The sequence below is a fragment of the Piliocolobus tephrosceles genome, chromosome 6 (assembly GCF_002776525.5).
Source record: "Piliocolobus tephrosceles isolate RC106 chromosome 6, ASM277652v3, whole genome shotgun sequence".
Taxonomy (NCBI): domain Eukaryota; kingdom Metazoa; phylum Chordata; class Mammalia; order Primates; family Cercopithecidae; genus Piliocolobus; species Piliocolobus tephrosceles.
The window spans coordinates 77,378,645-77,402,555 of record NC_045439.1 but is presented as its reverse complement, the minus strand read 5'-3'; the positions used below and the strand labels follow the sequence as shown (position 1 = coordinate 77,402,555).

The following is a 23,911-nucleotide window of genomic DNA, read 5'->3' as shown; positions in this document are numbered from 1 at the left end:
ATATGTATATATAAAAATATATACACATATGTATATATAAAAATATATACACATATGTATATACACACACACATATGCATGTGTATATGCATGCATGACATGGATGGATATTTGTGTCCCCCAAAAATGTATGTGTTGAAATCCTAACCCCCAATATGGTGGTATTAGCTGGTAGGGTCTTTGGGAGGTAATTGGGTCATGAGAGTAGCACCTTCATGAAAGGTAGTGCCCTTATCAGAAGAGACAGGAGAGAGCTTCTTTCCTGACTCCGTTCTCTTCCATGTAAGGACACAGGGAGATGATGACCATCCCCAAACCAGGAAAAATGCCCTCACCAGACACCCGATCTGCCAACACCTTGATAGGGACTTCCTGGCCTCTAGAACTGCAAGAGATACATGTTGTTTAAGCCACCCAGTCTGTACTATGTTGTTATAGCAGCTCACACACACACACACACACACACACACACACACAATCCAAAAATTTGAAATCCAAAATGCTCCAAAATCTGAAACTTTTTGAGCGCCAGGACACCACAAGTGGAAAATACTACAGATAAGTACTTAACACAAACTTTATTTTATGTGCAAAATTATTTAAAATATTGCATGAATGAGCCAGGCACAGTGGCTCCTGCCTGTAATCCCAGCACTTTGGGAGGTTGAGGCAGGCGAGTCACTTGAGGTCAGGAGTTTGAGACCAGCCTGGTCAACATGGCAAAACCCCATCACTTCTTAAAAAATACAAAAATTAAGCCAGGCATGATGGTGCCCGCCTGTAATCCCAGCTACTTAGAGACTGAGGCACAAGAACCCACAAGGCGGAGGTTGCAGTGAGTCAAGATGGCACCACTGCACTCCAGCCTGGGTGACAGAGCAAGACTCAGTCTCAAAAAAAGAAAAAAAAAAATAGAACGAGACTCTGTCTCAAATATATATATATATATAAATACATATGTATGTATGTGTGTATATATGTATATTTGAGACAGTCTCACTCTATTTATATATAGCATGAAATATTTATATTTATATATATATTGCATGGAATCTCTGTCCCTCTCCCCTCCCTCCCTCTTAGGACCTCATTTGAATCTCTTACTGCAAGCTGACTTTTATTAAAATGACCTTTGTATGAGTCTTCTCCTCCATAGATTGGAAGCCCCTATCAAACAAAACCATGTCTTACTAATTTTTTGCATTGAATATAAGGTACTCAATACTTGTTTGCAAATATAATTTATTTTTAACTTTCTGTCTTTCAAAGTTCCCAAATTAAACATAATTGGGAGAATTTTTTCTACCATTTCTTTCTTGACACTTTCTGTGCTTTCTCTGTAGGTGCTACTCTTGCCTTGCGGACTAAATTTTCAGCCAGCCAGTTTTGGGATGACTGCAGAAAATACAACATCACTGTCATTCAGTATATCGGTGAACTGCTTCGGTATTTATGCAACACACCACAGGTAACACTGCCCCCGTTGTACTGTCATTTTGAAATGGGTAAGATGGAAATTCAAGTCACTTTGGGTTGTGCTAGGCTTTAGCTGATTTGCATGTATCAGTTTTGAGTTTAGTATACAATTATCATGATAAAGTACTTGGCACTATACCTACCATATAGAGGGGACTTAGTAGGTGGGAGTTCATATTATTATGATGATGACGATTATTTCCTGACTTTTTACTTGTTTTCACATCTTACCTCCCACCTAGCATATCCTGCATTTCCCTCTCTGCTTACTAAAAGCCATTGTCAAAGCCCAGTTCAAATGATACCTCATACATTAAACCTATTTGGGTCACTCCAACAAAAGTCATTACTCTTCTCCCCTACGTCATTTTATTTCTACCCTCTGTGGCCCTTGTCACATTGCAGGAGTTCGCGTTCATGCCTCCCATCCTTCCTTGGCTATAATATCTTTGATGGCTGGAACCACATCTTGTCTCCTTGTTTTCTGTTATACCAAAAACATACAGGAAACTTTTACTTACTATTGTTTAATAAATAAATCCCTGTGTGACTTTGAAACCAACCAGCCAAGTCTGTCACCAAGCTGGGAACAGAGGCCCCAGGGCATCTCCAACGGCCTTGGATCTGCCCTGTTTGCAGATGTTCAGCTCTTGATAGGGTTGTTCTCAAGAGCTCTTCCTGTCCAGTCCCTCAACTCTCATCAGAGATCTGGTGTCAGATAGGATTTATCAACAGTGGCACTGCTGACACTTTGGGCTTTTAATTCTTTGCTGCACGGACTTACTCCGTGAATTGTAGAGTGTTTAGCATCCTTTGAACTTTGCCCACGAGATGCCAGTAGTAACCTCCCCACCTGCCCAGGTTGTGATCATCAAAATGTCTCCAGATACTGCCAAATGTCCCTTGGCAGGCAAATGCTACCCTGGTTGAGAACCACTGGGCAAGACAATGTAGTAAACTCACCAGATTCTAATCCCCTTTACCAGATTCTAGTTCCTTTAATCTACTCAGTCAACTTAACCTCAAAGGATCACTAAGTTGATAAATTACTATTGATAAACACCTGTCGTGCTCACCTTACATACCAGCCGCTATGTGATGCAGAAAGAAGTGTCGGATGCTCTTCCCCCAGGTCTCTCTCACCTTGCTTTACTCAGTATCTGCCCAGATGTTACCTCATTAGGAGAGAGGCCTCTCCTGCTAATAATCAAACATATCACCTGCCCCTCACTGTCCCGCTTGTCACTGCATTTCATGGCACCTGTCACTCCTGACATAGTGAAGGTTTATGTGATTATTGTTTGCCCCCCCCCCAATTAAATGAAAGTTGCATATGAAGCAGGGGCTCTGTCCACTACCAGATCCACAGCACCGAGATCTGTAAATGACACATCATAGGCATCAACAGATTTTGCGTACTGAACCTCTTAAATCCTTGATCCTGAAAAACGTATAGTTGAATTGAGGGAGCTAAAATGTTTCCCCCAAAATGTTTGGGCTTAGCACATATTATTCTGATTTTTGGCATATTCAATAGATTCTTGAGGATCATCATTAGCAGTGAGTTGGGTTAGGGCATTTTCCACAGCAGTTTCTGTTAATGTCATTATCGAATTTTTTTCACATTAATATTCCACGTGGCCCTCAAGATAGCATGTCTCTCCATTAACATCCAGAAATCCATATGGGGCCCTTCTGCTGGGCTTTTCTTCTCTACCTTAAAGACACGCCCTTGTCAGTTAGAAATCTCCTGGGAGTGTGTGTTGTTTCTATACGTTCTAATGGGAGCTTCCTTTTGACTGGAGGAAAACAAATATGTTTGTGTGTAGCTGTTTTAAGGCTCACACATATTCACTTACACACATGCACACATACACACACACATGCATACACTCTACCAGTTTTTCTCTTACTGTTGTCTCGAATACTGGAAAACAAAGACAATTTGATTGGGGTTTTATGACTTCAAAATATACTATGATTTAATGCATAATCTTGAATGACCCCTGGACTTCCTATTTGCCAGTGCTTCCCCACCCCTGAGTTCTGTTTGTCTGGAAAATACTTATAAAAAGTATAATAAAAGATCAAAGTTATCTCAAAAAAAAAAAAAAAAAACTTCAGTTAAAGATTTTTTTTAATCACAGGTCATCAGTCCAGGCGCAGTGGCTCACGCCTCTAATCCCAACACTTTGGGAGGCCAAGGCGGGCAGATCATTCAAGGTCAGGAGTTCAAGACCAGCCTGGCCAACATGGAGAAACCCAGTCTCTACTAAAAATACAAAAATTAGCGGGGTTTGTTGGCACGCGCCTGTAATCCCAACTGCTCAGGAGGCTGAAGCAAGAGAGTCGCTTGAAGCGGGTGGCAGATGTTGCCGTGAGCCAAGATTGTGCCACTGCACTCAAGCCTGGGTGACAGAACAAGACCCTATCTCAAAAAAAAAGGGGAAAAAAAGGAAAAGAAAAGAAAAAAGAAAGAAAATAATCATAGGTCATTAGACAAGCAGGAGATCTATGTAAAATTTTTTTTTAAAAACTTAATCATAGGTCATCATAGGAAGTAGAAAGTCCAGTTTCTGTGGGGTATAGGGAAAGATTATATCAAAAAGACTTTGCAAAAATAAAAATAAAAAAGACTTGGATAAAAACTAGAATGAATGGGGGAAGGGCCTAGATCAATGTAATCAGGAACTTCCTAACCCTTAGAGCTGCCTAGAATACACTGTTGCTGGAGGGACTAACCCCACCAAGCACTGGATGCCAGGGAGGCAACCTCTGCCTTATCAGAGCAGCTAAACCAAGTGACACCCATCCACAGACATACATGGCCCAGCTCATCAGGAGAATCTGGGGCCAGTGCTGGGAGGTGGAAGCCACTGTGCTTCTCTGCCCTCTTCTCAACCATGTTCAGTAGCTTCTCTGGTAGAGCAGGGGGCTATGGAGAATGTTCCCAGCCACACTCAGTGGTTCAGATTTGGCTCCAGATACTTAAAGTAGTACTGAGAGCAAGTACTCTGGAGTTAGTCGGCCTGAATCCTGACTCTACCATTGGAGCAGGATAGTTAACCTCTCTAAATCTCAGCTTCCCATCAGCCAACAAGGAGATAATAGTACCTACCTCATATGAGGTCTACAAAGACAACATGAGATGATATACGTAAACCACGTAGTAGCTGGAACTTAGTAAATGCTCAACACATGTTGCCATTATTATCATTATCATTTTCCATGCCTAACAGTGTGTCACTCATAATAGGCATCCCATACATATTTGTTGAATGAATCAATGAAAATTCTGCCCACTTACACAAAGGAAGAAATAAGGGAAAACATTCTACTTAATCACTCTCATCTGAGGTTGAGTAGGGGATTAGATAGCAAAGCTGTTGACCTAAGTGATTTTTAAAATATTATAGTGAATATTTTCTATCTATTTTGCCATCTTCCCACATTGTTTTTGGGCCTTTCCTTTCAGAGCACCTGTTTGTAATGAAAGGCCATTCTGATTCATTTATTGCAGTGTATGGTTGTCATCTCCCATTCGGTTTGTGTAGTTGCCTAAAAACCATGTCATCTAGGGAAAGTTATTTACTGGAACATGATATTGCTAAAGGTCAGTGTTTCTTTCCTCCAATTACAGACTGAAGCTACAGCAAGGGGCCTCAGTGAGGCTTTATGCCACCTGCTGGAGTGTGGGAGGAGGAAGACAGAAAGGGAACCAAAAAAGAGGTCCAGGGGCCACACATAGAAGCATGATATTTGGAAGGAGAAATAATATTGACCAAAACCCTGAAAAAGCTGAATAGACTCAATTTACCTCTAGTGTTATCTGCATCCCCCCCAAAATTAGATAACCTCTGTGGTCCCTTCTAGCCTAAAATTTCTGTCTCTGCATCAGCTTCATTCTGTTCAAAGAAGAGAATGGATGGATGTGTTGCAGCACAGAGTGGAGAGTGGCCAGTATGACTGGGGCCCAAGACAGAGGGAGGCCAAAAGAAAGATGGAAGGGGAGCAGAATCAGGAAGGTTCGCCAGGGAAAGTGGGCTTTGAAGAATACAGAGAAGTTCTGCAGGCAGGCAAGAAAAGAAGGGGTTCTGGCCAGCAGGAAAATCACGTGAACAGTGAGATGAAGGACCCAGCACAGTGGGGACTGCAAGCAGTCTGGCAGGAGATGAAGCTGAAGGGCTGGGTCAGGTGGCAAGGGCTTTACTCTGCTGAGACTCAAATGTGAACATGACAAGCCATGACTAAAGGGCTTGCCATGACATGGAAGAGTGATGTGGGAGATGGCATTTTTAGACAGTCCTGGGGGAATACACAGAAGGACGAAGGGCCTCTTGTGTAAAGCAAACAGGTGGAACCTTGTCCAGGCAGAAGTGTAACATATTAATTACAGGGACTCTGGAGTTTTCCTAAGGTGATAAAGAGCTTCTGCCCTTTCACCTCTTGGAAGTCACCCCAAAACAAGGAAATGAGAAAAACACACAAAAACACCATCATCTCAGAAACTAAGAGACATTGCAACCATGAACTACATAGTATAGGAAGCTAAAAGATAACAGTGACTGACATAATAGGCTGAGAAGGGTGAAACTTAAGACGCAAGTCCCAATAAGAAGGTTGTTGCCTTCCTGAAAGCTGAGAAATTGCAGGTGCTGAATACAGCTGAAGGTGGGATGAAGTGTCAGGCTTAAAACAGGGGGGTTATTTGAAAATCTGTGTAAGAAGTAAAATACAGAGGACAGGGCATCAAGGCGAACGCGAGGCAGGACTAGATTGTGGCTCCAGACAGAGCAGCATGCGGAGGCTCGCTTTGTGAATTTTAGCTCCAGATTGACTGCAAGAACTAACCAGCAATCCTGAGAGGACCCACAGACCCTCTGAAAGAAGTGGACTGCTCCTAGAGGACCTGGGAGACACCCCAAATACTGTGATCGCCGCAACTGTGGAAGTGGGAAAGGGAGACCCTCATCTCCCGAGCACACACTGGAGAAGCTGAAGGTCTGTTTGCAAGAGAAGTTCCCAACTTTACCTGGAGCTGAGTCAAGAGCCAAACCGAGCAAAATACAGAGGTAGAGGAAGCTGTAGAAAGGCCCTGGGAGCTTGCTGGGTCCCCTAGCAGGGCATTCCTGCCTGGCACCACAGGGATCCACCAGGAGGGTGGACAGAGGAGCAGGGGCTAAAACTCCACAGGGAGAAGGAATTCTCTAGCTAAACTTTGTGACAATTTGAATGGGGCAAGAAGACTCCTGGCCAGAACTCCAGGGAGGGCGCGAATCTGGTTTGCAGACCCCACAGATGGGGAAGAACTAAAGCCTTTTCTTTAACAGCTGGGAGGAAGAAAGCCTTGGGCAAGTTTTCAAGCCTGACTCGCCCTCCACCTGGAGACAGACTCGGGGCTGTTGTGGGGGCACGGTGGGAGTAAGACCAGCCCTTCAGGTTGCCTGGAAGCTGGATGAGGCCTGTGACTGCCAGTTTTCCCCCACTTCCCTGACAACCTGCATGACTCAGCAGAGACAGCCATAATCCTCTTAGGTACACAACTCCAGTGACCTGGGAATCTTGCCCCATCCCCCACAGCAGCCACAGCAAGACCAGCCCAAGGAGAGTCTGAGCTCAGACAGGCCTAGCCCTGCCCCCACCCGATGGTCCTTCCCTATCCACCTTGGTAGCAGAGGACAAAAAACATATAATCCTAGGAATTCTAGGGCCCTGCCCACTGCCAGTGCCTCTCCACACTACTGCAGCTGATGCTTTCTGGAAAGTACCACCTCCTGGCAGGAGACCAACCAGCACAAAACGGCATTAAACCACCAAAGCTAAGGACCCCCATAGAGTCATTGCATCCTCTGCCACCTCCACTGGAACAGGTGCTGGTATCCATGGCTGAGAGACCTATAGATAGTTCACATCACAGGACTGTGCAGATAACCCCCAGTACCAGCCCGGCACCGAGTAGACTTGCTGGGTGGCTAGACCCAGAAGAGAGACAACAATCACTGCAGTTTAGCTCACAGGAACCACATCAGTAGGAAAAGGGGGAGAGTACTACATCAAAGGAATACCCCATGGGACAAAATTCTGAACAACACCCTTTAGCCCTAGACTTTCCATCTGATGGAGCCTACCCAAATGAGAAGGAATCAGAAAACCAGCCCTGGTAATATGACAAACCAAGGCTCGTCAACATCCCCAAAAGATCACACTAGTTCACCAGCAATGAATCCAAACCAAGAAGAAATCCCTGATTTGCCTGAAAAAATATTCAGGAGGTTAGTTATTAAGCTAATCAGGGAGGAAGCAGAGAAATACGAAGCCCAATGCAAGGAAATCCAAAAAATTTTACAAGAGTGAAGGGAGAAATAGTCAAGGAAATAGATAGCTTAAAGAAAACAGCAAGCAAAAATTCAGGAAACTTTGGACACACTTTTAGAAATGCGAAATGCTCTGGAAAGTCTCGGCAATAGAATTGAACAAGTAGAAGAAAGAAATTCAGAGCTCGAAGACAAGGTCTTTGAATTAACCCAATAAATAAAGACAAAGAAAAAATAATAAGGAAATATGAACAAAGCCTCCAAGAAGTCTGGGATTAAATGACCAAACCTAAGAATACTTGATGTTCCTGAGTAAGAAGACAATTCTAAACACTTGAAAAACATATTTGGGTGAATAATTGAGGAAAACTTTCCAGTCTTGCTAGACCTAGACATACAAATACAAGAAGCACAAAGAACACCTGGGAAATTCATCACAAAAAGATCTTTGCCTAGGCACATTGTCATCAGGTTATCCAATGTTAAGACCAAGGAAAGAATCTTACGAGCTGTGAGACAGAAGCACCAGGTAAGCTATAAAGAAAAACCTATCAGATTAACGCTGATTTATCAGCAGAAACCCTACAAGCTAGAAGGGTTTGGGGCCCTATCTTCAGCCACCTCAAACAAAACAAGTGTCAGCCGAGAATTTTGTATCCAGCAGAACTAAGCATCATATATGAAGGAAAGATATAGTCGTTTTCAGACAAACAAATCCTGAGAGAATTCTCCATTACCAAGCCACCACTATAAGACATGCTTAAAGGAGCTCTAAATCTTGAAACAAATCCTGGAAACACATCATAACACAACCTCTTTAAAGCATAAATCACATAAGACCTGCAAAACAAAAATACAAGTTAAAAAGCAAACAAAAAACAAAAGTTCACAGGCAACAAAGAGCACAATGAAAGGAACAGTACCTCACATTTCAATACTAACATTGAATGTAAATGGCCTAAATGCCCCACTTAAAAGGTACAGAACTGCAGAATGGCTAAGAACTCACCAACCAACTGTTGCCTTCAGGAGACTCACCTAGCGCATAAGGACTCACATAAACTTAAAGGAGTAGAAAAAGGCATTTCATGCAAAAGGACATGAAAAACGAGCAGGGGAAGCTATTCTTATATCAGACAAAACAAACTTTAAAGCAATAGCGGTTAAAAGAGACAAAGAGGGACAGTATAGAATGGTAAAAGGCCTTGTCCAACAGGAAAATATCACAATCCTAAACATATATGCACCTAGCACTGGAGCTCCCAAATTTATAGAACAATTACTAGTAGGCCTAAGAAATGAGATAGACAGCAATACAATAATAGTGGGGGACTTCAGTACTCCACTGACAACACTGGACAGGTCATCAAGACAGAAAGTCAACAAAGAAACAATGGATTTAAACTATATGTTGGAACAAATGGACTTAACAGATATATACAGAACATTTCATCCAACAGCAGCAGAATACACATTCTATTCAACAGCACATGGAACTTTCTAACTTTCACCAAGATAGATCATATGGTAGCCCATAAAACGAACTTCAGTAAATGTAAGAAAATTGAAATTATATCAAGCACTCTCTCAGACCACAGTGGAATAAAACTGGAAATTAACTCCAAAGAAGCCTTCCAAACCATGCAAATACAGGGAAATTAAATAACCTGCTCCTGAATGAGCATTGGGTCAAAAACATAAGACGGAAATGAAAAAATTCTTCAAACTGAACGACAATAATGACACAACCTATTAAAACCTCTGGGATACAACAAAGGCGGTGTTAAAAGGAATATTCATAGCCCTAAACACCTGTAACAAAAACACTGGAAGAACACAAACAGACAATCTAAGGTCACACCTCAAGGAATTAGAGAAACAAGAACAAACGAAACCCAAACCCAGCAGAAGAAAGGAAATAACCAAGATCAGAGCAGAACTAAATGAAATTGAAACAAACAAACAAACAAAATACAAAAGATAAATGAAACAAAAAGCTGGTTCTTTGAAAAGATAAAATTGATAGACCATTAGTAAGATTAACCAAGAAAAGAAAAGAAAAAATCCAAATAACCTCACTAAGAAACAAAACAGGAGATATTACAACTAACACCACTGAAATACAAAAGATAATTCAAGGCTACTGTGAACACTTTTATGCACATAAACTAGAAAACCTAAAAGAGATGGATACATTCCTGGAAAAATACAACCCTCCTGGCTTAAATCAGGAGGAATTAGATAACCTGGAAAAGACCAATAACAAGCAGCGAGATTGAAATGGTAATTTAAAAATTACCGACAAAAAAAAAGTCCAGGACCAGATGGATTCACAGCAGTATTCTACCAGACGTTCAAAGAAGAATTGGTAGCAATTATTTTGACACTATTCCACAAGATAGAGAAAGAAGGAACCCTCCCTAATTCATTCCATGGATCCAGAATCACCCTAGTACCAAAACCAGAAAGGATGTAACCAAAAAAGAAAACTACAGACCAATATCCTTGATGAACACAGATGCTAAAATCTTTAACAGAATACTAGCTAGCCAAATCTAACAACATATCAAAAAGATAATCCACCATGATCAAGTGAGTTTCATGCCAGGGATGCAGGGATGGTTTCACATATGCAAGTCAACAAATGTGATACACCACATAAACAAAATGTAAAACAAAAATCACATGATCATCTCAATAGATGCAGAAAAAGCATTCAACAAAATTCAGCATCTCTTTATGATTAAAACTCTCAGCAAAATCGGCATACAAGGGACGTACCTTAATGTATAAAACCCATCTATGATCAACCCTCTGCCAACATAATACTGAATGGGGAAAAGTTGAAAGCATTCTCCCTGAGAACTGGAACAAGACAAGGATGCCCACTCTCATCACTCCTCTTTAACATAGTACTGGAAGTCCTAGCCAGACCAGTCAGACAGAAGAAAGAAATATAGGGCATCCAAATCAGTAAAGAGGAAGTCAAACTGTCACTGCGTGCTGATGATATGATCATTTACCTTGAAAACTCTAAGAACTTCTCTAGAAAGCTCCTAGGACTGATAAAAGAATTCAGCATAGTTTCCAGATACAAAATTAATGTACACAAATCAGTAGCTCTTCTATACACCAACAGCGACCAAGCAGAGAATCAAATCAAGAACTCAACCCCTTTTACAACAGCCGCAAAAAAAATAAAATACCTAAGAATATACCTAATTCAAGGAGTCAAAAGGCCTCTACATAAAACTACAAAACACTACTGAAAGTAATCATAAACTACACAAACAAATGGAAACATATCCCATACTCATGGCTGGGTAGGATCAATATTGTGAAAATGATCATACTGCCAAAAGCAATCTACAAATTCAATGCAATCCCATCAAAATACCATCATCATCCTTCACAGAATTAGAAAAAAAATTCTAAAATTCATATGGAACCAAAAAAAGAGCCCGCACAGCCAAAGCAAGACTAAGCAAAGAGAACAAATCTGGAGGCGTTACATTACCCCACTTCAAACTATACTATAAGGCCATAGTCACCAAAACAGCATGGTACTGGTATAAAAACAGGCATGTAAACCATTGCCACAGAATAGAGAACCTAGCAATAAAGCTAAATACTTACAGTCAACTGATCTTTGACAAAGTAAACAAAATCATAAAGGGGACCAAGGACACCCTATTCAACAAATGGTGCTGAGATAATTGCCAAGCCATGTGTAGAAGAATAAAACTGGATTCTCATCTCTCACCTTATATAAAAATCAACTGAAGATGGATTAAGAACTTAAACCTGACACCTGAAACTATAAAAATTATAGAACATAACATTGGAAAAACCCTTCTAGACATTGGCTTAGGCAAGGATTTCATGACCAAGAACCCAAAAGCAAATGCAATAAAAACAAAGATAAATAGTTAGGACCTAATTAAACTAAAGAACTTTTGCACAGCAAAAGGAACAGTCAGCAGAGTAAACAGACAACCCATGGAGTGGGAGAAAATCTTCACAATCTATATATCTGACAAAGGAATAATATCCAGAATCTACAACGAACTCAAATCAGTAAGAAAAAAACAAACAAACCCATCAAAAAGTGGGCTAAAGACATGAATAGACAATTCTCAAAAGAAGATATACCAATGGCCAGTAAACATATGAAAAAATGCTCAACATCACTAATGATCAGGGAAATGCAAATCAAAACTGCAATGTGATACCACCTTACTCCTTCAAGAATGGCCATCATGAAAAAATCAAAAAACAGTAGATGCTGGCATGGATGCAGTGAACAGGGGACACTTCTACACTACTGGTGGGAATGTAAACTAGTACAGCCACTATGGAAAACAGCATGGAGATTCCTTAAATAACTAAAAGTAGGTCTACCATTTGATCCAGCAATCCCACTTACTGAGTATCTACCCAGAGGAAAAGAAGTCATTATTCAAAAAAGATACTTGTAGATGCATTTTTATAGCAGCGCAATTCACATATATACGATGGAATACTACGCAGCCATAAAAAGGAATGAATTAACAGCATTTACAGTGACCTGGATAAGATTGGAGACTATTATTCTAAGTGAAGTAACTCAGGAATGGAAAACCAAACATCGTATGTTCTCACTGATATGTGGGAGCTAAGCTATGAGGACACAAAGGCATGAGAATGATACAATGAATTTTGGGGCTTCGGGGGAAGAGCGGGAGGGGGACGAGGGATAAAAGACTACAAATATGGTGCAGTGTATACTGCTTGGGTGATGAGTGCACCAAAATCTCACAAATCACCACTGAAGAACTTACTTATATAACCAAGTATCACCTGTACCCCAAATAACTTATGGAAAAATGAAAATAAATAAATAGAATCTGTGTAAGAAGTAGCTGGACCTGCTATTCCCCTCTCCCACTGTGTGGGAGACAGGAGGATTTTTCTCTGGAGAGCTAATGAAGCTTTGACTGAAGGACCCCAAGAACAGAGGAGAGCAGGGATGAGGCACTGAAAACAGAGATTAAGAAAATATCTGCATACTAACTAGGGAGACCCTCCCCAGCTCCTTTCCCCTGCACAGATATTGGAACTCCAGTAGCCAGTTTATGCTTGCAGGCAGGATATTGAAGGAGTATAATTCTTAGGAAGAACTAAACTTTCCCAGAAAAGACAATGGACATGGGCTCATTGCCTCATCAACCAGCAGTGCAGCCCACCTAGCAGTAGCCCCCTCGCCCCGCCCCCACAGAACTGCCCAGTCATCTTTCTGTTGCCTTACTCTTAAATCTGAACAAACATGAAGAATCACCAAGCACCTGAGGAAACCCTCCTACAGGAAGGATCATCAAAAGAAAAGAAGCATCAATTCAAAAAACAGAAGAGACCAGGCACGGTGGCTCACGCCTGTAATACCAGCACTTTGGGAGGCTAAGGCGGGCAGATCACGAGGTCAGAAGTTAAAGACCAGCCTGGCCAACATGGTGAAACCCCATCTCTACTAAAAATACAAAAATTAGCTGGGCACAGTCATGGCTGCCTGTAATCCCAGCTACTGGGGAGGCTGAGACAGGAGAATCATTTGAACCCGGGAGGCGGAGGTTGCATTGAGTCAAGATCATGCCATTGCACTTCAGCCTGAGTGACAGGGCAAGACTGTTTCAAAAAAAAAAAAAAAATGTTTTTAATGTGTCATTAATATCCTCAGAGAGACTGGAGAAGATATTGTATCCATAAAACAAGAATAGTGTACTGTTTTACAAGAAAAAAAGAATCAGACTTGAAAATTAAAATGATGTTTAAAAGTCTTTAATTCATAGAAAGGTTGGAAGATAAAGTTGAGAAATCTTACAGAAAGTTAAAAAGATAAATTGATGGACATAAAGGGAGAGTAGATAGAAAAATTAGAGACTAATCAAAGAGGTCCCATATATATTTAATTGGAAATCAGGAAAAGAGAATAGAAAAAGTGGAGAGGAGGAAATGATCAAAGAAATAACACAGGAAAACATCCAAGGGCTGGACAGACTGAAAGGACCAATGGAGTACCCAATAAAATTAGTGGAGGAAAACGAAAGTGTGCCATGATGAAATTTAAGACTACCAAAAAAAGATAGTGACAGTTTGACTTGTCAGTAGCAACACTGCAAGCTGAAAAACAAAGGAGTGGTGCATTCAAAATTCTAGATACAAATTATTGCCCATCTAGAATTCTGTATCCAGCCAAATCATCACTCAGGTATACAATATTCAGATATTCCAAGTCTCCACACAAATATAAATAAAATAAACTTACTATGTACATACTCCCCTTCGGGAAGTTACTAAAGAAAATATTCCATCCAAACAGGAGAATGAAAAAAAAAAAAACAGAGGAAAACACAGGATCCAGGAAAGAGAGACAAAGGGACCCCCCAGGCTTCGAAAATAACCAGTCCAGATTGGAGCAAAGGAGACAAAGAAGCATAATAGAAAATAGGAAATTCGATCAGCAGACAGATTTCACCATGAGGAAAATTTTAGAGGCTATTGGAGGATAAGGGGAAACTTACCAATAGAAACTAAGGAAATGAAGCAAATGGGCAGAAAGGCAATTAATTCCAGGAAAAATAAAAATTTGTTCATAGCATATTACTTGGCTCCTCAGTGTTGTATTATGGGCAGAATAATGTGAGCACTGAATATTGACTTAACCAAAAATTGTGATACTGGAAAAATGGAAGAGAGAATAGGAAAGAACTGAATCCTCATCTACCACAATAGGAAATCTGCAACTGATGAAACAAGAGAAAGAAGTATACGCATTTAATTTAGAAATATGTAGATAGCCAGAAGCAGCTACAAGAGTTAAGTGTCTGCCTCTGGGTGGTAAACTGGGGGTAAAGCAGGGGAACAGGTAGATGGCGTGAATACACCATTGTTCATTTAAGGGTCTTTCAGGACTATTTGATTCTTATCTTACACTGTGTGTGTGGCACACGCTCTTTGTTGCTTTTTTTCCTTTTTTCTTTTTTTTGGGGGGAGTGGGATTTATTGGTGGGCATGAGTAAGGAGGGGCAGCACAGTGGACACCCCCTCAAGTGCAGGGCTTTTTTAAAAACATAAGGAAAAGATCTCTGAAGTCACATTGATTCAGATTTGAATCTCAGAGCAACCATTTTACTACCTTTGTGATCCTGGGAAAATTATTTTAAGCTTTCTGAGTCTCCATTTCCTCAATTGTAATATGAGGCAAATACTTTTATTAGCTATCACCTTTCATAGGGTTCTTTAGAAACAGGTCAACTGCCTGACCCACGGAAAAACCCTCAATAGCAGCTTTCTGCCTGTTCTAATTACCTGGCACCCTTCATTCCTCTCTGGACATCTTGACCTCTTGCTCTTCATCAGTTATTCAGTCCCAGTATGGATTTAGTCCCCCAGGTGTGTTTGCATGTTTCACCTTAGCTCTAACGTGAAGAAGAAGTTTTTTTTTGTTTGTTTGAGGTATGTGTGAAACAATGTTGTCCAACAATAAACAGGAATTTTATTTTGCTGAGTTGTTCTAACAAAAAAAAAAAATAAGCTGGTGACCCTTGATCTAGAAATCAGTTCCTCTGAGGAGTGGCTTTGGTGATGGAGGAACACTGTTCCCCCTATGGGAAAGGAAAACTTGAGTCATACTCTTTCAGCCACTGGTGAGCAGAAGCTTAGGTGAGAACCAGACATCTTAGAAGGCTCCAGGATCTCCCATTTGTGCCCACAAACATTTCCAGCCTTAATCCCTTTTGCTGATGTAATAAGATTCTTCAGCTGGATGATGAAAACTGAGCCCATGGTGTTGTGATTATGAGCTCAGCTACCTGCCACTGGCAGGTGACAGCTGCACCTGTGAGGCTGGCTGGTCAGCTTCCCACACACCCAGGGTGTCTGCGGCCTCCTGCACCCTAAGCCCTGCCCTGACCCGGCCACTAGTTATTGAACAGGGAGTGAGGTTTCCTGGTAGAGATTATTTATTTTACTGCCAGCATTATGCTATATGCAAATCACAGGTCCAGGCACTGGGGATGACATAGAGATACATGTACATTTGGCCTCGAAGGAGTTTGCCATTTAATGAGGGAGATAGGTGATCACCATCCAATAGACAAGGAAATAAGTGAAGTGGGTAAGAGAAGGGCTGCTGGTGGGCTGCATGTGGGATAAGTCAGACCTTGGGTCTACATGCAGGAATGCTGCTCTGGAGCTTCTCATGCAAGCCTGGAGCAGGTGAGCACCCAGCTCAGGTGATTTTCTTTAAGCAAAAGCAAGTCTTCAAACATATGTGATGTTTTATCCTTGGGACAGCAGTAGGAGTGGGTGGTCTCTGAATACTGACAGTCCTTATGGAGAAGGATAGTGCCTTGTGGGCAGGGTGACCCTACAATTCATTAGCCAGACAGGGACACTTGAGAGTGAAGGTAGTGAAAGATAACCAGCATTCCAGGACACGTGTAGCCAGGGCTTGCCCTGGCAAACCAGACATATGATCTCCCGACTTACGGGAGCTTGGTAATTATAAAGCGGAGTAAAGTCAGTGACCTAGGGACCAGAAGAGAATAGATTCTGGCTGGGCACAGTGACTCATGCCTATAATTCCAGCACTTTGGGGGGCTGAGGCAGGAGGATAGCTTGAGGCCAGAAGTTCAAGATGAGCCTAGGCAACATAGTGAGAACTTCATCTCTACAAAATTAATAAATAAATTAGCCGGGCATGGTAGCATGCACCTGTAGTCCCAACCACTCATGAGGCTGAGGCAGGAAGATTGCAGGAGCCTTGGAGTTAAGGCTGCAGTAAGCCATAATTGCACCAGCCAAGGCAACAAAGCAAGACCCTGTCTCAAAAAAATAGAGAGAGAGAGAAAATAGATTCCTACTCAGTCTGAATGTCTAGGTCTCATGCAGGTTCAAAAGGCTTCTCAGGCAATTCTCCCAGACACCCTGGGTAAGAGCCACTGGCAGTGGAGAGTCCTGGTCTCTCTTGACACATTTCCTCCTCAGAATGACTGCTCAAGGGGTCCATTTTCACCAGTGACCAGCATCAGTCCGCCTCTCTGGTTAGGACTCCTCAAAGAGCCGCATATGTTCTGGCCAAACTACTTAAAGATTAAATGTATATTTTCTGCTTCCCTGGCCCCTTAGCTCCTCCTGCATGGAAACCAATTCAGAGTTTGTCTTGGTGTGGTTTTTAATTGCCATGCCGAAGTCCCGCCCCCTTATAGTTCTTTTCAGAGAGGAATTCTTATGCAAAAATCACTTCACAGTGATTTCACACTGTAGTAAATAATGTAGAAAATGCTCTAAGCCATTGCTGTTTTATCAAAGAAATTAACAGTTGATGTGAGAGGACAGCCCTAATGACCTAGCACTTTTACCCCATTTCATTCTGTATCCTGATAGAATAAAGGTCATAGAGTAACAGAATTTACAGGGTAAAATTATTCCTATTTATTTTATTTGTCTCTTCCACCAGCCTGTGATTTCCTGGAAGACATAGATTACACTGTTAACATAAGATATCATTAAAACCATCACCAGGCTGGTCTGAAGGTAGTGAGTTATCTCACTTGATTGTTCACAGTTATAGATCAAACTTCTTGTTCTACTGTTTCCCCTCTTCTCACTACTGTACTTGACTGTCTTTGTTAACAATTAAAAGTAACAAAATAAATAAAACCATCATTGGCATGGACATATTTGTGGGGTCTCCTAAATGAGTATGGTTGAATGGAAGGCAGCCTGGTCATAGCCCCACCTCTCTTGCTGACACCAGAGAGACTCCTTTCAGTCCTTACACCCAAAACAGACTTTCCTTTGTGATCTTTATTTATAGCAAATCATATTCTTCGCAGGCCACCTGAGGCAACTGGGAGGTGGCCTCCTCCTCCTCTTCCCCTCCCCATCCCACTGGGACAGTTTTGTTGTCTCGGTTCAGCCCTGCCTGGTCTTCTGAACGCTGGGGTCTACCTGTTAAACACGGCAGGGCGTGGTCAAGACTCTTCCCTCCAGTTCCCACAGGCTCCAACTGTTGCTCTTTAATGGCTTTGTGGAAAATGGTGCTCTCTCTCTCCTTCTCTTTCTGTCTCTCATTGGACTGTGTTTCCTGTTTTCTTCTTCACTGTCATAAAAATCCTAGACACTGCTCAGAGTCCCACTGGTAGGAGATTGTCCCCATCTCTGACAGTTCTTTCCCATGTGGCTCCTCCTTTCTGGAAATTCACTAATGTCCACCAGCCCCATCAAGAAAACTATGAACATCTACATTATTGTAACTATGAACACCTTATACACATCCTTCTAACTTTAGATTGGATATGGATTAAATGTTGGCATCACCTGGTTCTGTCAGATTGTCTCATCTGGCTCCTTAGAAACCAAAATGGGAGAATTCACATGTTTTGGTTATTAAATCATAGTTCCAGCTGTCAGACCATACTGCTTGTGCTAAAGGAATAGGGAATACTGTGTGTGAATGGCAGGAAAAAGGCAGACACTAAGGGGCATTTATAACCAACATAAATATGTAATAAAGGCAATGTCAGTATAAATTAAATACATACAAAATAAAGGCGATTATTAATATGTAAGCATAGGCTCCAGAGATGTTTCAGTTTGGTCTTTTTCTTCTCCCCCTACCACAGAAGCCAAATGACCGTGATCATAAAGTGAGACTGGCACTGGGAAATGGCTTACGAGGAGATGTGTGGAGACAATTTGTCAAGAGATTTGGAGACATATGCATCTATGAGTTCTATGCTGCCACTGAAGGAAATATTGGATTTATGAATTATACGAGAAAAGTCGGTGCCGTTGGAAGAGTAAATTACCTACAGAAAGTAAGTACATTGAAAAATGAGAGCATACGTAGCCAGTTTTCAGAATACAGAGACTTCTTAAAAGCCAAGTCGTGATGATGTTATCAGAAGTCAGGCAGCATCAGAGCCATGGCCCATTCCTATTACCAAGAGAGATTTTGCTCATTCTCTGTGATGATGACTTCAAAACATCAGATCCTCCAATTAAAAACATCTCAACTTCTGTTAAGAACAATCCATTGTGTCCTTGCCATCTGCAACTTAGGCGAATTCTTCCTGATGCCGTTTATACTTGTATGTGATAAAACACCTGAAGGTTACAAGTTCCGTAAGCTTAATGTACACTGTGAAACCTAGTATTTCCCTTTGTGTTGTGCAGCACCATCACCTGGGGAGTTTTTTTATATGCACAGATGCAAGGCCCCACCTGCTAGGCTTTGGATTCAGTTGTTCTGAGGTGGAGCCTAGGCATCTCAGTGCTAGGATCTGGTGAACATTTATGTCCACCTAATAATTCCACCAGAAAGATATTTATTTTTTATTTTTGTTTTTGTTTTTTTGAGATGGGGTCTCGCTCTGTTGCCCAGGCTGGAGTGCAGTGGCACCATCTCCGCTCACTGCAGGCTCCGCCTCCCGGGTTCACGCCGTTCTCCTACCTCAGCCTCCCAAGTAGCTAGGACTACAGGCACCCGCCACCTAGCCCGGCTAGTTTTTTGTATTTTTTAGTAGAGACGGGGTTTCACCATGTTAGTCAGGGTGGTCTCGATCTCCTGACCTCGTGATCCTCCTGCCTCAGCCTCCCAAAGTGCTGGGATTACAGGCATGAGCCACCGCGCCTGGCCAGATATTTCTTATTTTTAAACCAGCTCACATAGCCATCTCTTTTCCCTGTCAGTCATTTTATTGCTTGTGGGTCTCTGTTGTCTTTTTTGTACTCAAGCAGTCAGTCTTCCAGATAACCAACTATTCTGCAAATACCCAGAAATATTCAGTAAATGCTGAGCCTCCGCTGGCTTGAGAAGTCACTGTGGTCATTGTGCCTCTGGACCGCTCATCCCGTCTGGCCATGAAACAGCCGCACCGGGACTCCCACTCAACCTGTGTCCCCAGGGACAGACCAGCAGAGTTCAGAGGACAGTAGTTCATGTGTGTAAGAGCCCTGGCTCTGGAGAGCAAATCTCTGTGCCACCATAATCTAGCTGAGTGACCTTGGGCAGGTCCCGTATGTTCCTCAGGCCTCAATTTCATCATCTGTAAAACAGAGATAACAAGAGAAAATATTGAACCCAGTGCTGAGCCCACACTCAATAAGGGAAAAGGATTGTTGAAAGGATTAAATAACTTTTGAAAAGGCCCTTAGAGGCTACAGCCCAATGCCTGTCATTTAATAGCCTTGAATAATTGTTAACCGTAATGATGATAATCACTCCATTTCTTATATTCTGGCCTAATCTCAAGGTGTTCCCAAGTTCAAGGACCCTCTCTAACAATGACAGCAGCTCCACCTACGCTACACAGGTCCCTCCACAGTCCTCTAGACCTGCACTGTCCAAACAGTAGCCACTAGCTACATGTGACTACTTAAATTTAAGTTATATTAATAAAAGTTTAAATCTAGTTCTTCAATCACACTAGCCACATTTCCAGTGCTGAATAGCCACGTGTGGTTAGTGAACTACCATATTGAGCAATGCAGACAAAGAACATTTCCATCATCACAGCAGATTCCTGGGCAGCGCTGCTGCAGACTGAGAATCCATCTCCTATACGTCACTGGAACTGCTGCTGAGCGGGTCAGCTAATGCTGTGCATTACCCATTCTTTACTTTCTCATCCATTGAGTGCCATATTTTATTGAAAGTTTTTCTACTTTAAGCAACACATTAAAAAAAAAAAAAAAAAAACTTTAAAACCGGATGATCCCATGCAATTGATGTGGAAAAGAACATTTATTATCACCTATAAATTTTTTACATTCCTGCAAATAAGATCTACATTTGTTGACCATAAACGCCGCTTGTTTTTTTAATGAAGTTGTCTGCTAATACTAAAGCATATGATTGGTTGCTTCATCACATAGACTTGAATATAAATTTGAAATAGACATAGTAATCATGGCTAATAATTATATCCAAATACTGTCATATTTGCATTTTCTTCCAGTAAGGAAAATAATATATTTATTATTGCTCTTACTGAATTGCTGAAAATTAAATTCTTATGCATTGAATTGTGTTTTAAATATGATAGAGTTTTAATAATTGTATAGTCATGGGCATGAAATATGCCTTTGATTCTAAAATATGTTAGATAACATTTCCATAGAAAAGTGAAAAATCTAACAGTGTCATATTAATATAAGGTTACATAAGATTTTAAAAACCCATTTGTGATACATCCACCAAAAGACACAAGAATGTCATAACAGCTTTATTTATAATAGGCCAAAACTAGAAATAATCCAAGTACCCATTAACAGGAAAATAGATAAATAAATCATAGTATATTTATACAAGGGAAAATTGCATGGCCATAAAAAACACTAACATGGATGGATGAATATTATAGACATATTGAGTAAAAGAAGCAGACACAGAAGTATACATTCATTTCACTTGTTTGAGGTTTAAGACGCATTGACCGCAATGTAAGTCAGAATAGTAGTTGACTTCACAGAAGGGCAGGAGGAAACTTTCTAGGTGAAATGAAAATGTTTTCTCCGTCTCTCTCTGGATGGGAATTTTAAGGGTATATGCAAATGCAAATTTTCATCAACCCGTACGCCTAAGATATACTTTATGTTATACCACAATTAAAAAGGGAAAAATTGTAAAAGATTTATTCTCAAAATTATACATTTTAATTTTGCTAGAAAATCATAAGTTATGACCTGATTAAATATGATGTGGAGAAAGATGAACCTGTCCGTGATGAAAATGGATATTGCGTCAGAGTTCCCAAAGGTACAGTAGACTTTTGTTCAATCAACCTGTGCCCCTTCTCATCTTGACCAAGTGACTTTAACATATTATTGCCACATGGTAAAATTTATCAGAGTGGGGAAAAGGGGGGTTTATTTAAGTACCCTCCAATATACAGAAATTCCAAAGGTGCTAATTTACCACTACATATAACATAATTCTAGTTTTAAACCTAGCTTAACAACTTCTTGCTTATGAGATAATGTTTTGTGGGAAGGGATATGTAATTGTGGTTGCAAAACCATAGTTTTAGGTGGCCTTTACCTTTAAGCTTTAACTACTGGGCGTTTGTGTAAGTGTGCATAAATCATTTTTCAGTAAAAGATTAGCAGTAAAAGAAATTACAGGCCAGGTGTGGTGGCTCATGCCTGTAATCCCAACACTTTGGGAGGTTGAGGAGGACTGATCATTTGAGATCAAGAGTTCGAGACCAGCCTGGCCAACATGGCAAACTCCTGTCTCTACTGAAAATACAAAAATTAACTGGGCATGATGGCACACACCTGTAACCCTAGCTACTTGGGAGGCTGAGGCAGGAGAATCCCTTGACCCTGGGAGGCAGAGGTTGAGACTGCACCACTGTACTCCAGCCTGGGCAACAGGGCAAGATTCCATCTCAAAAAAAAATCAAAATAAAATAATTAGGCCATATACAATAATGTACAGTATGTGTGTGTGTGGTATATATATGTGTGTCTGTGATACATATGTACATATAATTCACAGGTATACATGCATGGAAAATGATACTTCCTACAGCCAGTTTGTTGCCAGCAGGTTGTATGGCATTAGTTTTAAGAGAAGGCTGATATATAAATGTGACCTCTAGCACATAAAATAAGTTTACTTTCTTCTATTTTAGGTGAAGTTGGACTTCTGGTTTGCAAAATCACACAACTTACACCATTTAGTGGCTATGCTGGAGCAAAGGCTCAGACAGAGAAGAAAAAACTGCGAGATGTCTTTAAGAAAGGAGACCTCTATTTCAACAGTGGAGATCTCTTAATGGTTGACCATGAAAATTTCATCTATTTCCACGACAGAATTGGAGATACATTCCGGTTGGTTTTTCTGAATCATTGAGCCAAAAACAAACACACGTACAGTTTGGCATACTCCTAGTGGAATCGCATTCCGCTTTGGTTATGGTGCATTTGCTTCCCTGTCTTTGGCACATCAGGTCAAACTCCTGTGTTCCCAGAGAATGAGGAATGAAGTGCATGAAGTGTCACTCTGCAGTGCACAGTTAACTTGGCTGAGCAACACCAGATGAGAATAAGGCAGGAAACCTGTATCTGATTTCTGGAGACAAAAGTACATTTAACTCCTCTTGTTTCTCCTGCATGATTACTGGTCACTCTCAGGACAGCCAAGGATTTTCACCTTTCCAATCATGGAGGTGTTTAGATAAAATCAGATGTAAATTAGTGTGGAGCTGATCTAGTTGAAGAGGAGGTGAGGGGTTCAGAGCCCCCTCCCCCAATGCCTTTCATCCTCAACCAGATGGTTTTCTGCAGAACCCCCAGGTCGGTACAAGGAAGTTTGGAAGTCCTAGTAGACCATGGAATTAACTTCCAACCATAGCACAGTCCTCCAGCCTCATGACACAGCTTCCTTCCTGTGTAAACTCCCTGAGGGCAGGCCCTGTGTCTGCCTGTTCATCCCCAGCACCTACCATGGTGCCTGACACATAATCACTTTTTGCATGAATGAATGAGGTACGGATGGAAGTTGTCTAACTGCAGTAGAAAGACAGCAGGTGAAATAAGGAGAACCAGGCTCACCTCTCCCCCCTGAGCAGCAGTGGTATCAAGACAGGTAACCATTGTGAACCTCAGTCCTTTTGCCCTTGAGGTGAGGGTCACAATGATTCGCAGGGTCCTTCCATCTCTACTATTCCATGTCTTAAGATCCATATCACTTTATGCCATCTTCATGCTATTAAGAAGATACTTCTGGGAGGGCTAAAGAATTTTTAATGGGCCGGGAGTGGTGGCTCACGCCTGTAATCCCAGCAGTTTGGCAGGCTGAGGCAGGTGTATCACCTGAGGTCAGGAGTTCCAGACCAGCCTGGCCAACATGGTGAAATCCCGTCTCTACTAAAAGTACAAAAATTGCTGGACATGGTGGCACGTACCTGTAGCCCCAGCTACTCGGGAGGCTGAGGCAAGAGAATCACTTGAACCTGGGAGACGGAGGTTGCAGTGAGCTGAGATTGCACCACTGCACTCCAGCCTAAGTGGCAGAGTGAGACTCTACCCACCCCCACAAAAAAAAAAAAAAAAATTAATGAAAACAAAAT

The 23,911-nt window shown here is 41.4% G+C and overlaps 1 protein-coding gene across 2 annotated transcripts in view; it reads left to right on the top strand.

Moving 5' to 3' along the window:
• Positions 1–23,911, top strand: part of SLC27A2 (solute carrier family 27 member 2) — a 52,463-nt gene that overhangs the window by 20,116 nt on the left and 8,436 nt on the right. For both annotated transcript variants that reach the window (XM_023227179.2, XM_023227180.2), the window contains 4 exons: positions 1,344–1,468; positions 18,455–18,649; positions 21,501–21,591; positions 22,472–22,670. In XM_023227179.2, the coding sequence (XP_023082947.2) occupies positions 1,344–1,468; positions 18,455–18,649; positions 21,501–21,591; positions 22,472–22,670 (610 nt within the window). The remainder of the gene's footprint in view (positions 1–1,343; positions 1,469–18,454; positions 18,650–21,500; positions 21,592–22,471; positions 22,671–23,911) is intronic.